This window comes from Phaenicophaeus curvirostris, chromosome 5 (assembly GCF_032191515.1).
Source record: "Phaenicophaeus curvirostris isolate KB17595 chromosome 5, BPBGC_Pcur_1.0, whole genome shotgun sequence".
Classification (NCBI taxonomy): Eukaryota; Metazoa; Chordata; class Aves; order Cuculiformes; family Cuculidae; genus Phaenicophaeus; species Phaenicophaeus curvirostris.
In genome coordinates this window covers 34,512,717-34,530,694 of record NC_091396.1, presented here as the reverse complement: position 1 = coordinate 34,530,694, position 17,978 = coordinate 34,512,717, and the positions used below count along the sequence as shown (strand labels likewise).

At 35.5% G+C, this 17,978-nt stretch overlaps 1 protein-coding gene across 1 annotated transcript in view; it reads right to left on the bottom strand.

Annotated features, from left to right (window-relative positions):
* The window catches only part of FSIP1 (fibrous sheath interacting protein 1), a 79,734-nt gene extending 61,854 nt beyond the window's left edge, over positions 1 to 17,880 (bottom strand). The window contains exons 1-8 of the mRNA XM_069858333.1: positions 17,702 to 17,880; positions 16,686 to 16,817; positions 14,791 to 14,980; positions 13,775 to 13,892; positions 12,391 to 12,556; positions 11,582 to 11,666; positions 4,437 to 4,537; positions 3,647 to 3,754 (exon numbers count right to left, since the gene is read on the bottom strand). Coding sequence (XP_069714434.1) covers positions 3,647 to 3,754; positions 4,437 to 4,537; positions 11,582 to 11,666; positions 12,391 to 12,556; positions 13,775 to 13,892; positions 14,791 to 14,980; positions 16,686 to 16,811 — 894 coding nt within the window. The 5' untranslated portion in view covers positions 16,812 to 16,817; positions 17,702 to 17,880. The remainder of the gene's footprint in view (positions 1 to 3,646; positions 3,755 to 4,436; positions 4,538 to 11,581; positions 11,667 to 12,390; positions 12,557 to 13,774; positions 13,893 to 14,790; positions 14,981 to 16,685; positions 16,818 to 17,701) is intronic.
* Positions 17,881 to 17,978: the final 98 nt, after the last annotated feature.

Sequence of the window (17,978 nt, the reverse complement as noted above, 5' to 3'; positions counted from 1 at the left end):
AGCTACTTTACTCCAGGGTTAAATGGACTCACATATCCTCTTTTGTAGTTTCAAGATGGCTTTGCTTGCAAAATAAGCTTCTGTCCTGCCAGTGTTTCTTGTGTGTTAACTCAGAACCATACGTTTGTAACAGCTTATTAATGTGGAACATCTGAAACAAATTATGCCCCTGCAGCTTTGACAGGGATTAACATGAATGTGTACTTCTAAAATATTTTAAATGCTCCTAAAACATTTATTTTCTTTAAAAACTGAGAAGTGCTCTTTGGACATGTGACATATTTAGTAGTATGAGTCAAATGAAGTTATCTAATCCACTTTACACTATACAGAGGAATTCATATAGTATAGCCAGCTCTGCCTTGATTGATAAACTCAAAAACATTACTTTAGTCCATGTGCCTGCACTAGCTTTTTAAAAGTCAGGATGAAATAGGATGAAAGTGCTATCAGCTGGACAGCTACCTGGGACAGCTTGAAGCTGTCTAGATTACTCAATAGCCGGTAATTTCCTCATGATTTTTGTTACAAAGCAGCCACAGGAAATGCCTCACCCATAATAAAATTCAAATGTGGGAGAGGAAGAATCCACCTCCAGACTAGACAGGTTTAAGTAGCTAAGTATTATCCTTTCTTTTATTCTATTTTGGCAGTAGATCTAGGAACTGTCTCCTTTAAAGAGATATCTACTACGGACTAGGCTAATCCACAAATTACTATTCTCATTCTTGTTCATTGTACCAAGACTCACAGTAACACACATCCTGCGTACTGATCTGTTCAATATCTGATATAAACAGTAAAATCTCTATAGAGACATGCCCACATGATAGTGACATGTGCCAAACACAAAATCTGTATAAAAATTATACTTTTCCATAATCGTGATGCTTTGAGAATTGGGGGGAGGGGGAAGGTATGCATTGCTAGTCAGAATTTGCATTAGCTATTCTGCATAAACACCTCTAAATTTTGTGAAGCCACTAGTTTTTTGGGGTTTGGGTTTTTTTTGTGAGGACACAATAACTGTGTATTGTGGGAGAAGACTTTGCAATCAGTAAAATAATTAATTCTATTAAAAAGCCTCTATTCTGTAGGTCAGAAAGCTATGATGTTTGCCAGCAGAAAGCTGTTTTAAAACTTCTTCACATCTTTAAATGCTGATGTTATTCAACTGAAGGACCATGTCCTCAAATTGAAATATTTCCTTGACCAGGAAAGAAGACCAGAAGAGATGCTACTGTTAATCGGACACAACCCTTTCCAGCAAGAGAAAAAGACAAACAAAAAAACCAAAAAAAAACCAACAAAAACCCCACAAACTTCTCCCTATGGTTTCTTCCTATTCCAAGGCTGGATGAAGTACCATTTCAGCTGAACATTTTGCCACCCTTACATGGGATTATAACTCCAAACCTGTTGCAAGCACATCTAATAGAATACCTTGAATCTTTCCCCAAATGCACAGACAGAAGACCGATTGCATAATGATCCAGTGAGCTTTAGCTTTGTTCTTCAATATTCAACAAATGAAAAGTACAGTAAAAATAGCTTTCCTAACCAGTAGATCAACATTAGGCTAAGGAGCCTTCTACCATACCTTTTTAAAGTAAAACCATGTCAACCAAGTCAAATATCTCCATGCAACGTCATTAACTGATTAATATTTCACACAGACAAGTAAGTCAATCTGCAAGGTCAGTGTTTGTGTCTAAAAAAATACGTAAAGAGAGGAACTAATGTCAGGTCAACAGGAAGACTGGTGCAATTTTACATAAGTTAAAAGTTTTTCATCTCATTAACACAAGCACTGAGTGCGGCTGATAGTTTTAAACCTGTGCATACGGATGACCAGCAACGATTATGTTTTCTGTCTTTCTACTTTCATTTAGTAACTGTGAAAGAAGAGTCACTGTTAAATACTGCACACTTTTAGTCATTCAACCCTCAGGTTTTCCTGACAGATACAGACTCCCTTACTTACAGTTGGCCCCACAAAGCTCTGCAAATGCCAAAACTTAGTGTATATTTACTAGTTTCCTTAGAGAAAAGAGAAAAGTTTTGGACCACTGATCAAATGAGTTTCAACCTAGGAATCACATTGAGACTCAATAATTACAGATTTGTTTAATGTCACAAACTGTGAGTAAGTTCGTTCCGCTTCCATAACCAGTTTGGATTCAGACGAAGAAAATCCCAAGCTCACCTCCTTGCCCCATATCCTAAAACACTAATTTATAAGCATGGATTTTAGACACATCTTAGAAAAGAGTAATGAAGAGCAACACCTCTTGGATATATATAAAAATTGCATTTGCTTTCATTGCTTTCTCTCACACCTAAGTTGCTATTTAACCTACTGAAAAATAACTCACTTCAGATCATTTTTAGCTGTGTAAATTAAACAGAAACTGGAACGTGGACATATTTTGTTCATTCTACGCAAAGTTCACGTTTCCTCTTAGGAACTATGATTTTGTGTATACATATAAATGTGAAAAAGTTCATAACATTCCTATAGCCTTAACATAATGTACATTTTAACGTAAAACAAATAAGAAAGGTCACCTAATTTCTTTACACAAAGCAGGCATTTTCCCAATATTTCTTTTTATTTATTATGATGTGAGTTTCTTGAAGCATTATAACAAGTTTACATAGTTTGAGCATATTCATTCTATGACAACACATATCTTTAGCATGTTTAATGCCATATATAGTTGAAAAGTACTCTTAAGACCCAGTATGATTCATTTTTCAAACAAAAATTTGTCTTCCCATCCTAGTACCCTTATGATTACCTCTGTAACACAACAGAGTCCCCAAGAACTCCATCACTGGAACATTCCCCTCAAAGCAGTAAGAAATAAAGGTCATCTACTAGTAACTGGAAGATCAAAAGATTTAATGTCTTCACATCACTAGGAATCATTTTGTGGCACAGATTCTCCTAGAAGCAGTGATTGGTGTGACAATCAAACACTGTTTTTACTCTCCCTTTCCATGAGGAAAGCTATTTCTATCTACTTCAGCTCTTGCTATCCACTGCAGTATGCAGACTGCACGCCCTTTAACAACATTACGTTAAAGCATGAATACCTAATGATTAAGCAGGCTTTGGCTCCTCCGTATACTTCTAAGACAGAGTTAGAAGCCACACAAAGATGTCATGTTATCTTTCTAAATGGTTACATAAGCTTCATCAATGTGTATTCCCCCAACTGCTACATTCCAAAGTGCATCACCGCAAAAACTCCTTGGGAGTTTTTTTGAAGTGGTTGCTGGTCCTTCTACTAGAGACTACAGCACTAGTCACTTAGATTGTGTAAAATGCGAAACTGAGGCCTATCAGAGAAAATAGGTTATCTTCTTCTCTAAGCATGTTTCTGGGGCTCCTTCCATCCATTTTTAACTTTTCTCTTCAGTTCTGCTTTTTTTCCGAGGCCAGGCATGTCCAAATGTTAGCAAAATGAACAAAGCAGCCAACAAAAATTCATTCTTGGAGACAAAGTCAAATGCATTTGTCTAACTTTTTTCTCATATCTCAGTAGGTTTCTTCATGGTAGGACTAAAATCAAATCAATTTTAAATTTACTGTAAAAATAAGCCAAACACGGCAGGACAGAACAAATTAAAGATGCCATACCTCAAGACCTTGCAATTCAATTCCATCCTCTGTATCTTTCAATAGTTCAGTTAGCCTTTTTCTTTCTTCCTCAAGCAGAACAACCTGGCTTCCTGAATCCTTTGCTAGCTGAATTATTTACAAAAAGAAAAAAAGTAAAACCAGAACTCCATTAGTTCAAACGGCACCAAAACAAAGTTTTTAAACTCTGAAATTAACATCCAAATCTAGTTTATTGCCACAATACAAATTATCACTCTGGCAAAAACATCTCCATAATAAATTGATAATTTTCTAATAGTCTGGCATAGCTGGAGGGGCAGATATTTTTCATTAAATGAATACTCATTATAGCAACTAGGTCTTCACAGAAAAAAAAAAAAGGCATCTGTGTTCTGACTGAAAGAAGTCTTGTGCAATAAGGGTCCCATGCAGGCTATGCATAAATAAAGAATAGATATGAAGGTTGTTCATGTATAAGAAGAACATCTTCCTTTAACTTAACAGTAAATACATTTAAAGAAAATCTTAGGAAATACTTGCCCTCAAAAGAAGTTGAGTACAGGTACAAACAGAACAATTCAATTTCCAGTGCTCTTTAGCAAATACACAGAAGCAGTATTATTCCCCATCCAAGCAGAGAACTATTTTATACAGGACATAAACAATACTTTTTAACAGCAATATCTTTTTTCATTTATGGCTAATTAACTTATAATGTTCCCAATTAAAAAACCCAACTGTCTCCAGAAGAACTCACATACTATTTTTTAGTTAACACTTAACAAAATGTTAATGATCTTCTGCTTACCTCAATGTTCTTTTTAATAAAATCTGGATTGTTTTTACTCTTGCTATGTGTTTGTTCTGCTTGATTGAGAAATTCATTTGTTTCTAATTCACTTGGACAATCTGAAGTTTGAAGAAGAAAAGTTGCTAAGTTGTAATCGTTCCTTTTCTGATTCAATGAGAACTACAGCAACAGCAATCCCCAATTATATCTTTAATAAACATGCAAAGTGGATTGACAGAGTTCTTAAGTGTTGTTTTCATTGTTTACATAAACTATATTGCTATATTTAAAATATAACTGTTGTCAAAATCTAATCTCATTTTTAAGCTTTTATTATATGAAATGATTCAGTCTTGCAAAGCCTAAAATACTTTCGGATTTCTGACCTCAAAAATGTTAAATATGGCCCCTTTAAAAGCCACAACATTCCTTTGATCCCTATCATTGTTTCAATTTTATCATCAGTACAAAACCAGACAATTTTTTTGAAAACCACAGAACTATTTGGAGACATATCAAGTACATTTTTTAAAATAAAACAGCTGAAGAACAGACAATATAGTTGGTATTATTATAACGCGGCTTATAAAACAAATTTTATTTAAAAATAAAACACATCATAAAGCTGTAAAGCTATTAAACAGACATATGATATTCTGACATCACCACACATATGTTTTTTTCAACAACAGGTTTCTATCCATCATACAAAAATCACCATATACGCTTTTTCAAAGACTTATCAGTTTTAAAACAGCAATTCCTTTAGAAACAGCAAATATATATCACAATGAATAACAAGTCAAAGCAAACACAAACAACTTATAAGTTTCAACAACTACCTCAAAAGTAAGCACAGTACTTTTTGCTTTTCTGGAAAGCTGAGATTTGAAAAAAAAAAAGGGTAGGCTATTTGCCTAGAAGAAAAAAAAACAATTTAACATCTTAGATACTAGAAGATAGGCTATGGAAGCTTGCATGGAACTAACTCTTTCAGAGTGAGTAGATTGAAAGTGAATTCCCAAAGATATTAAATAAATTCCATGCATCCTTTTGCCCATTTTTTTCCAAGATCATGTAAATAATGTGCAACATTCTTACCAATCAGACTTACTCTCAAACTGCAAGTAAACCTTAAAGGACTGAGATAGTTGGATTTGACCAAGAACTCTATCACCGTTCAAATGCACAACCATTCTCTGAAAACATCCTAAACTACCTTTAACATTACCAGGTAACATCTTGGATCTATCAACTGGATCATATAAGAATTTATCAATCAATAAAAACATGACAAGTTGTACACTGAAATGAGTAGAAAACACCAACAAAACATGCAGCATATAGGAAACACTACTTTTAAGCTATATCTTAACTGTAGAATAAGCATTTCTGAGATGGAGCTCTCACAGAGAACATGTCCGAACATTCAAGCGAAGAAGGGACAGACATACGTCACTGACACAAAGAGTTCATATAAGAATGTCATGGGTAAGTAAAAGAAGGGCTGAAGCTCAATAAATTTTGCTGACAAGTCTTGGCAGATTTGGCAAAAATTTCAAAGCTTTGGTACAAACCTTGATGAGACTGCTAGAGTAATATTATAAAACTAATACAAACATTCTTCTTCACAGGTTAAGCTCCTCTTGTTCAATGTTGACCTTTGTGACAATTGTTACATAGAAATCCAAAAGCAACCAAAACAATATGTCTTAGCTATTCAGAAAACATATCAAAAGCCTCCAGCAGAAATAGTAAAAGTCACTTATGCAATTTATTGCTCATAAGTTGTAAGTGATCTGTACTTCATGCATTCCCAAACTAGTAGAATGTAGAATATCTCAGAACAGTGCAAGCAACAGCATCTCCCAACCATGCCTGCACTGGGTGTTGCAGAAGTCACTGCTGTCCTGAATACCGGTAATGAAACCTGCTATTGCTGTTCAAGGAGACTCCAGCAAAACTCAGAAACTGTGAAGGTGGAAACCGAGGGTCAACCTTCATTTTAAGGGTGTAACGAAGACGTATGTCAGGAAGACAGAGAAATCAAAAGCACTACTCCAACCAGTGTGAAGAAACATTTAATAACACAAAGTTAAGGTCACGTACCGGTGGACTAAGACAAGTGGTAAAATTATAAGGGAGCTGAGGTTCAGATTTAAAAAATAAACATGTCCCGTTCTAAATACTGCAGAGATTCCACTAATATCAGTGGTTCAACCTAGAGCAACACCCATTTATTATGTCCTTGTCATCTTAGCCAGTGACCAGGAAGTTAAGTCCCCTCTGTTTACATAGAATGGTAAAAAAAGAAATAAACAATTGCAGCTGATAGCAATAGCAGCTGAAGCTATTCTTATGTCACAACACATGTGAAAAGTTACCCAACCACACAAATTTAAATTGAAAACAGGAAAAGAACAGAGGCACAATTCTCTTTTATTTGAAGTATTGGACACACCGGCATTCTACCAGCATTTGAAACCCTTATATACCTCACATAAACAAATGATGTCTAAAAGAATTGGTACAGGTGTTTGATTTTTGCCAGAAAGTACTTAATCCATAAAAGCAATGCAGGCTTTACAATAATCAGCATAACAAAATATAAAACGGGTTGTCTGAAGATTTAGGATTGTCACAACATACATGCAATTTCTCCTGAAAACAAAAAAATTGCAGAACAGTTGAAACTGTACATAGCACCAGCCTTAATTTTACATGGTTTCTTGAATATAAGCCTATTAATCAAAGTTACACGATCTTAGAATAACAAAGATGAGTTTTTAAAGAGTTTCCACAAAGAATCAATGATACATTTTACAAATCAGTTACACATTTCATCATTTTGCAATGAAAGAAAAAGCTCTAGAAACCCCAAAGCAAAAAAATTTTATTTTCATGTTGAGTGAAATGCTTTAAGTAAGTCACAAAAAATTATTCTCTTTTATAATTTTTAAAAAATAAGAACTGTCACCATTCCACTAAGCAACCTTGCTTTTTATGATCTGACTAGCATAGCCACAAAGGCCAGACCTTCATTACCCATCAACTGTACATGTTGTTTTGTCACATCTAGAAATACAAACTGTACAATTAATAAATCTTACCCTGATTATGTTGAGTTTTAAGGCAATCATAACCTGGATTAATTTGTGTGTGAAATACTGAAGTACATATTTCATCTTCTTTAGTACAGGAGGAATCTGCAAGGAATTTTTTCAGCACAATATAATTGAAATGTGTTTAAGGAAGTACTAGTTTCCCGTATGTCATGCTATAAGATCTCACACATGAAAGTTAAAGAAATTATTTGGATAAATTACAAAATCATCATATTTCTCAAGAAACAAAGAAGGCAGAAAAGTGTATGGTGTGTCTCATGAATAATTATGCTGTTTCATATGACTTTGTTTTCAAGAACTACTTCTCATACAGAACAATTACATTCTAGAAGACACAGTCCAAGACCCTGAAGTTCAAAAGCCTCTGCAGACACCATGTGGCAAGTCATCTAGACTTATGAATGAGAATCTAGTTTTTCAGAGCAGGTGTCTGCCTGTGCATGAATTATCAGATTTCCAACTGGTTTAAGTCAAAGATATAGTCTAGAAGAAAAGTGTTGAAACCTCCTAGCACACAAGAGTTATTTCACTCAAAGAAAAAAAATCAGTCATTATATAAACATGTATCAACTGGAAGTATCAGTTAGAGCATTAATTTTCAGTCTATGCACTTAGCACCAAAAAGGACTAATATTGCAAAGAAAATCATATAATAAACATATGAAAAAACAATCAACATCCTGTGATAATGAAGTTTAATGCACTCAAATGAAAGTATGGTTTTATTACAAAGAGCATAGGGGAATGAATTTACGGCTGTTCAATTAACACCTGACTGCACTTCGGCCATGAGTGTGCCAGGGGCAGGTTTTGTGCCTGAGAGACTAAGACACATCAGTTATTAATGATTTTGTACTCTGAACTTGTGTTTGATTTCACAGCTGCATTAAAAGCTATTAATTAAACAGATCCCCTATATGATTTATTTAGTAAAGCTCTTTATCAAATTCAGGCATTGAAAAGCAAAATATATGAATTGCGTTCCATTTCAGTACCAACCATGGCAGCTATCAGGGCACTCATTTAAATAAATAAATAAATAAATAAGACTTTACAGGTAAGGCACTTAACTAGCATGTCACAGAAAATTCAAGATAAAGATCAAGCTGGAAGAAAAAATGTGTATCTAAACTATGCAGAGTTTTGTCAGTACAATACTCCAGAACACACATAACGCACATGATCTCTACAGCAAGGAGTTACATTTGAAATAAAACAGGAATTGAAATACGGACATTAATCACCATACAGCTTTGCTTGCCTACATTTTTTTTACTATATCCTGACATCTACTGGAGGGTTTTTAAATACCACTTGAATCAAATTCTGTTCTTCCCTTAATAATCCAAACTTTAACATAGAAATAAAGGTCAGTTACCCTGTAATAATAAGTTTTGTCAAAGCGTTTTAATCACACATTTCAACCACTATTATGCATGTACTGCTAACATTCAAGCTCAGATTTTTCCTCTGCAGTAACCATTCAGACTTCAAATCCTTGTTCTCTCCTCAATAAGAAAGAAGACAGGATGTATCACAATTCTGTTTCCTTTCAACCATGAAATCCTTTCAATCAAGGTATACAGATGAAGCAGAGGATGCAAAATGTGCATATGATCGACACGTCTCCAAGAACTCCAGTCCCAAGACAGAGTATTTAAACAAGTCTTTTAAAAAAACAATCTTGAAACAGTTTAGATAAGGTACATTCTTGATAAACTCAGTCTGGTTTTGTTCCTCTGCCCCTCCCAGTACAGACGTTATGAGCAGAATGCCTATGGTTTTTTCAGTGTCTCCCCCAGTAAAAGGACATTGTAAAATATCCAGTATTTTCTTTTTTCAGGCCCCTGCGAGCAGGCACATCCTCTGTGCATTCTTGAGGAAAACTACCGATGCTTCACAACATGCTTCAACCGCTTGCTTTAGAACACCAACAGAATTGTGTCCTCCTGATCCAGCAAAGAAAACATTTCTAAATATTTTTTTAATTTATTTTCCTATTCTACCTATGGTTTTACATTACTGGTATTCACTGTAATTTTGATCAGAGTATTTTTTGTTATGTATCATATTCCACATTTCTCTATATCATTAACTACTTGTTTACTTTCCTGTTAAAGAGGCCAGTCCTGCCCTAGTCATCTGTCAATTCTTAATGCAGCTATAGAATTCAGTGTTTTAACTGTTACTTAAGACAGAAATTATTTTTAGTATAAAACTAAAACCCAAACATTTATTCTTATTACTGTGTTCATTTTCACTTTGAATATTTTTGTCACATCATGATGAAACTCAAATATTCTCTGATCAGACTTCCTGGTCTTTCCTTCCTGATAGCAGTCTGCTATCATGTCTTTAACAGAGTTTCACTTTTTCAAACTGCCATCTATCCTAGATTTTCTTCTCTAGAACTCTCAGAAAAAAAAGTTGATAAAAAAAACTAAGTTCATGTTTTACATTTACATCTTTTCCTTAGAATCACAGCCTATATTACTTGATGATCCCTTTTACTCAAATTTTCTCTAACGTTCAGAATCTTAAATTCTTTTAGAAGTCAATTAAATGTAACCTCAACAGTAACAAATTTAATGTACATGACTCCTACTCCTCTTTGGACCATGTTCCAAGACCTGGGTTGTGCATACATCTTCCTGTATTGTTTTTAACACATAACTCAGTAGTTAGTGTCATAAGGTTTAAGTTAGTGCCATTCATTTAGTTCTTGTGTTAACATTTCCTATAAAGGCTCAGTATTTCCCTCCTGTCATATTATTAGATATGTCATATTTCCTGTCATATTATTAGATGCTTACCATACTACTGACCTTACTTCCTTCTCACTCTTTCCCAATCCCCCACGAAAATTTTCTCCAAGATACAGGTGTGACAAGGCCCACACCCTTACAGTTTCTAAGTAAAAATTTTAGGCCTAATATTTTTTAACTGCCTGCATTTCCTACGGCAAATACTCCAACTGGTGAACTCTCTTACTAAGACCACCAATACCACACATCAGTAACTTCAGCATTTTGTCTGTTTACCAATGGAATTTTTTGATTTCTTATTGCTCAGACATTCCAAAATAGTAGACATCCATGTTTTTCAGCAGGTTTCCACACTTCATTTGTCCTATACCTACTATCATCACTTTATCAGTCATACATCCCTTCTGAAATCAGAAAGGATGTTTGCAATCAACTTATCTGCCTTATTTATCCTAGATTTTTATCCTTCTAGAGTAGACAGCTCCTGGAAAAAATGCAGTTTCCATAAACAAATCTAATGTTAATGTACAACTTCTACATTTGGGAAAGTCATAGAATAATTTGGGTTGGAAGGGACCTTAAAGATCACCCAGTTCCAACTCCCCTGGCATGAGCAGGGACACATTCCACTACACCAGGGTGCCAAAGGCCCCATCCAACCTGGCCTTGAACACCTCCAGGGATGGGGCAGCCACAGCTTCCTTGGGCAACCTGTTCCAGTGCCTCACCACCCTCTTTGTGAAGAATTTCTTCCTAATGCCTAGTCTAAATCTTCCCCTCTCCAATTTAAAGCAATTCCTTCTCATCCTATCACTTCATGCCCTTGTAAAGATTCCCTCCCCAGCTATCTTGTCAGCCCCCTTTCAGGTACTGGAAGGTCACTATAAGGTCTCCTTGGAGCCTTCTTTTCTACAGGCTGAACAACCTCAATTCTTCTTCCTCAATGCCTGTTCTTGTATGGGAGTTGCTCCAGCCCTCTGATCATCTTTGTAGCCCTCCTCTGGACCCATTCCAAGAGTTCCATATCCTTCTTACGTTGAGGACTCCAGAACTGGACACAATACTCTAGATGGGGTCTCACAAGACTGGAGTAGAGGGGTAAAATCATCTCCCTCGACCTACTGGCCACACTTCCCTTGATGTACTTTTACATGCAAATACTTTTATTTTAAAGCTCTGAAAGCTTTATTTTTATAGTATCCAACAAAAATAGTAATACCAATCAAAATACAAGATAATGATATCAAAGTATTTACGTCTTTTTCTTACTTACCAGTTGTGTCCTGGCATGATGAGATCACAGCCAAAAAGAGTTTTGTGTTTTCTTCCTCCTCATGGCTTCCAGTTGTACTGACTGACTATTCATAAGAAAGAAAGCATAAATATACAGATACATTCAAATATTTACTTTCAAACAAGTACATTAAAGCAAAACATTCTGTAACATATATATGGCTCTCAATCCAAATCCATTGAAATTATGAGACGCACTCAAACCGACTGCAATCATCTTTTAGAAACTGACATTTGTAGTCATGTAAATTATACAATATTTAACCTCAGAGGAAATACTAAATCTCATATTCCAAGGTCTAAAGGGACATTTAACTGCCAGAGACCAGGATAGGAATACTGTGAAGGAATTTCTGCTGTAGCATTCTCATGTCTTCTTCAGGGGTCATATTTCTTCAATGACAGTACTGAAACAGATGGACCTAAGAATGGTCACGAGAGGGCAGAATAAATGCTTTTAGGTCTGAGTTCACAGACATCACCTCTTGTCACACCTTATCATACCTTCAAGTAGTGAGATCAAGCATAAGACTGTGCTAGTAAACCACACCTAGACAGCTGCATATGTGGCTATTGGTCATACCAATTTCTAAGGACCACAGCCTTCTTTCAAAGCCTGCCTACCCAACAAAAATTAAAACCTATTCAAAAGTTACTTTATAAAATTGCTTTCTTCATTATCAGCCAACTGTGAGTTATTTAATAAAAAACCCACATCTGTGAAATATGATAAGTCTGTAACAGTACTGCAAGATATACTATTTACAAAATAAGCAATATACTTTTAACCTGAAGCTCCTCCCAGAGCTTTGCCCTCATTTCTTTGCCTTTTTTTTTCAATTGCTCTCTCCTTAAAATCTGTACTGTGTCAAGTTTATTCATTTTCTTTATAGTTGCTTGAATCTGAGGAGCTATATCTGTTTCTTCAGAATCATCCAAGTTCAGAGAGTTTGCTATAAGATAGATTTTAAGTCAATGCTAGTTTGGAGGATTTCAGCTTAAAAAAAACCCTTTAAAGTAGTGCAAGTGATTTGATAACAGCCATAGACAAAAGTACAATTATCCTCAAGCATATATATCCTGTTCATTTCTAAAGCTGTTTGTAGCAGGTCAGAATATAAAAGTCTTTGTAACAGAATGCTGAATCAAACCCATAGCTGTAGCAGTTGGATATGGGGATATGGAGGAGGAAGAGCCCCTCATTTGGGGCAAGTGATTTGATTCAAATTTGTAATGAAGAGTGACAACATCTCCACAGAATCACAGAAAAAATAAACTTAAAAATACAAAATAACTCTTCAGGCTGACTAGTAGAATATATGTTGAAATGTTCTTCATTAAAATGAATAGTTCTGGGGTTAACAGAGACTCTAGAACATCTCTACTTTTATACATTATAGAATTTTCAGTCTGACTTATATCTTGACCAAACCAGACTCTGACACTTATTCTAGAAAAAAGTTGCTTTACAATACTTAAATAGTGAAACATCATGGAAACTACCATTATTTAATTAAGATAGATTTCTATGTTGTCTCTTTTTTCCCTAAACAATTTCTGATCACTTTTAGCTTTTCCCTCTTCCTATGGCATCTTCATGCTGTGCCCTCTTTTCTGGTTGAACTTAGCTTCCACAGTAGGAGTACAGGAAACACTCGTAAGACTGTTCCTACTCCATAGACTTTCAAGCTTTGGAGTCCTGCAATATTTTTTTATATTCTAATCTCTTGAGGTCAAATGCTTTACATGCCTGTTGATCCCAACCGTTTACTGCAATGTGTTGGTCTACTTTATGCCATACAAAGGGATGAGTGATATAACAACAGAAGAGTTATAAAAATCTAACAGAGCTCCAGGGAAGCCCTAAGGACAAAAGATTTAAAAAGAGCACTTATTTCAACCGGCCTGAACCCAGCACATAAATTTCAACCTAAAACTATTGAGTGAAGTTTTGAAGTTAAGTTCTATCTAATTTCTGTTATAAAGAAATTACTATGTTAGATGAGCAGCACTGCTGCATTGAATACATATACACAATATACTTATACACAATACATATACATTTTCAGCTTGTAATATTTCTTTATAGCTATGGAATATACACACAAACATATCATGGTTCCAAACTTCCCTAGAAGCATTAACAAGAAAAGGAAAAAAAAAAGTAATAGCTGCTTTTGCATTACTTAGTTTTCCTTGGGAAGGTTCACAGAATTTCAAGGTCTCAAGGTTCTGAAGATGATGGGAATGAAAATTCCCATCATCTTCAGAATCTGAATTAGAGATATATCCTGAAAAACACAGGAAAAAAACCTTTCACAATAAACTAGATGCACAATAAACTTTTAAAGACACTATTTGAAATGTTAACAATTCGGGGACAAAATACATTTTTGCAAATATAGGATCAACACAGAGCTTCTGCAGTGGATTACTGTTCAAAAAAAATAGTATGTACTAGTACAACAGGACTAGTGTTAAACACAGGAGTGGGAATGAAGGGACTTCTTTTGATCCCAGGTTAGTCATCAAATTTTATCTAAACTTCAAGAAGGCATTCAAACTTTCTGCTTCACATATTTGCTTTTGCTTCTCTACATTTAAATAGTCAGAAGCTCTAGAAGTTATCTTACTTATAGAATGTCAGAAGAATGCCATCTGAAACACTTTCATAAGTACTTTCATTAAAATGAGATTTTGCATATTTATTTTTAAAGTACAGTATTAGTATTAGCATTGTTCATCTGTGAAATATTTCAACTTGCAACCATAATTTCCAATTTTTTTGGATTGGTGGACCATTATTACGATATAAAGTTTCTAGCAAATTATCATGATCTCTGTGAAAAGCTTGATAAAAACACCTTATTGAAAACACTTTCTAACATGGCTCCACAGAACACATACAGCTGGTTTCTACTGATCTTTTAGGCCCTCACCAAGATGCAGGTCACACTTAGATGCAACAAGACATATGCTGTAGCGGTAATGGCAGCGTTAACACATTTCCTTTAAAGATGGATTCAAAACAGAGACAAGAAGTGAAAGTATATGTTTTGACTCCTCCTTCTCTTCTCGAATTTTACCTATTTGTATCCTCTTCTCGCCACCACTAGAATTTTACCCAGACCATACAAAAATGATATTTGGTCTAGCCACACCACAAGAAAGCTTTAGTCATTCTTGAACCTGACAACTTGTTGGGATTCAGTACACACTTCCGAATAAAAGACATCGTACTCGCCACTGAGGTTTGCTGACTGGCTCTTACTTTCTTAACATGAGATTCCTCTCTGCCATCATCTTTATTTTCTTCTGGATAGCAGTCTTCTAGACTACTTCTTTGATGATTACCAGCCAAACCGACAGGTGAATCAACCTATAAAATGCAAATTAATTGCTACCATGAAAACAGAAACCTTTCAGAGGAAGAAAATATAATCAAAATAATTACATGCTATCATAAAGACTAACAACACTTCTACACAAGACTGAAGAATACTTCTTAAATAAATAATCTATATTTTTATCTGATACAGAGTTCTATTTCTTAGATATCACACAAACAAGTTTTTCCTCAGGCTCATCATTCCACAGTTTAACACCAAGTTGCATACAACTGTTCAGGCTAAGTGGCAGTTTTCCAAGTATTAGATTCCAATGTAAGTTACTGAAGCAGCTGCCATATTTTAAAGCCTTGAAACTGAAATTTAATTACAAGCTCCTGTATCAGTGCCCAAAGGAAGTAGGTCGATGGTGCTTAACAACGATGAAGTATGGTTTAATAGGAATAGTATTTATCCAAATCTTTAAAAAATAGGGTTATTTAAAAATAAGAGTGATCAAAACAGATTAAAGGCATTGCACTAATTGCACTGTCAGATTTGGCATTGCACTGTCAGATTTGGAACTGCTAGACTATGAAATGAGTCCAAATATTTTGCACCGTTTCTGCTGCAGCAGAGGGTATAACCAACCAGTTAAGAGTCTGTGTGTACAACAGCCTCATCCTTTTTCTGACACTGTGGGTGCTCTGCACCAGGCAGCATCCCAGTCTCTTGCTTGTACTACAGAGTTTTTTATAATCTTTGAAGGGCTGAAAAGTTTATGCTTAATTCATCATCCTCAAGAGTTTGCAATTTTCATGCAATAGCCTAGAACACTTAGGTCAGAACTTGGATTCCGATCTATCTGATGTAACCTTAATACCCGACTGTGAACCTATCAAAAGATTTTAATGCTTCTGCAAAGCATTTAGGTATGATCCCATTCTACATGTGAACAGAGGTACAATGCATTTGGCCTAATTTTAAGCCAAACAATCTAAATTGCTAATTACCAAGTCCCAGTTCCTACATCCTAACAACGCTATCACGTATCTCATTGCAAAATTAAGTGAAACCCCAATATTATTTTTTCTCAGAGAATGAACACCTTCTAAGAGATGCTGTGGAATTTCTGGAGCTGACACATACTATGAAAAGTTTTTAAAACTTGATTCAAACAAAACCCAGGAGATCCTTGTAGTCAAAAATTCAACTTATGAGGATTGTTCAAATTCTTTCTTTTAATAAACAAAATAAGTTTAAAAGAATAAATGGAAGTGAAATTATACACATACTGGCTCATAGGCCAACAGCCAATATCTACACAATACTGACAGAATTTCAAATGTTTCTTCTTAAAATAGAATTTATTTCATAGTCTGATTAAAGATAAAAGACAAAGTCAACAAAGTTTTCCAGGTTGCGGTCCTGAATAGCCCTTTTTGTGGCAAACATAGGAGTAAGACAGATTCAGAAAAATGAAATTCAACATCATTTCATGCATGCATAATGATCTACCCTTATTCATGAACCTTCACATAATGCCTTGGCACATCTGTGGAGCCTAGAACTCTATGTGAAGTGGAAAAACGCAGAACCTTATTTCTTTGGAAATGAAGGAAATGTCATGGCTCCTTTTTTCCCCATTTAAAGACAAAAAAAATGGCAAAGCCAACATCAACAAAAGAATGTGGGTATTTTATAAATATCTTGAACATATCAAATAGTTTCTAATCTGCTGAAGGTGAAAAGAACTACCTTTACAAAACACGGCTGTCGTGTGAATAACTCCATAGATGTACTTAAAGATCTGCAATTACGATAAGCTCTTAAGCTAGATGCAGGCCTTGAAATTTTATCCAAGCTCCCTCTTGTGATATCCATTGTGGCCTAAATTAAGAAAAACAAACAAACAAACAAAAAACAATAAAAGTGACTTTCCAACCAGTTTATTAATAAAGCAACACAAGCCCAGTAATATTTCAGATGCAGATAAAACAAGTTTCAAATCCTTTCTAGCAATTCAATGTTGCAAGGTTTTCCCAGTACAGACCAGCTTCCCACTCATGTATACATCTTTTAGTATATTTACAAATACGTACTTATTTCATCAAGTCAACCAAAGTATTCAAATGGGTTTCCTGTCAATGAAACTTCAAATTGCCTAAATGTCAAAAGTAATCACATAAAGGAAATGTCATGGCTTTTTTTTCCCCCATTCAAAAATAAAATGGCATCCAATCAATCACATTCCCAGTCTCAATTCTATTTTGAGTTTAAACAACAGAAATGCACAGTTCTCTGCAAAATATCTGCATTAATCCACTGGAATTAGAAACCCGAGACTGTGTATGCACTGGTAAATTTCAGAAGGGCCAAGTGAATACAACTTTTTATTTCAGCACAAGAAATGGGACAAATTGAGCCACGTGTACAGGTCTGTGAGACTACAGCACAGCACAGAGACACAGGCAGAGTAAGAAAAAAGTAGTTTCTATTCATTCATTCATTCACTTCAGTGCATGAATAACAGAATCATAGAATGGTTTGGGCTGGAATGGACCTTAAAGATCATTTACAACCCAGGGACACCTCCCACCAGACCAGCCTGGCCTTGAACACCTCCAGGGAAGAAGCATCCACAACTTCCCTGGGCAACGTGTGCCAGCACCTCCCCACCCTCATCGAGAAGGATTTCTTCCTAATGCATCTTCCAGTTTAAAGCCATTACCCCCTTGTCCTATCACCACATGCCCTTGTAAGAAGCCTCTCACCAGCTTTCTCGACAGCCCCTTCAGGCACTGAACCTCAGCTCCCCCTGTCCCGGGACCCCCGCCTGAGGGCTGGCCAAGAGCTCCTTCAATTTCCCAGAAGCAGGTGGAAAAACCAAGTGCCAAAGACCCAAAACAACACAAGAGAAGAAGCCAAGAGCTGAAACCCAAAGGATTCTGCAACAAAACCCCAAACGCATGAATGAACAAACAGAAAATAACCTCACAGGAGATGTTTTGACCGGCAGGAGGATAGGGAGTGAAAGAGGGAGAAAGAAGG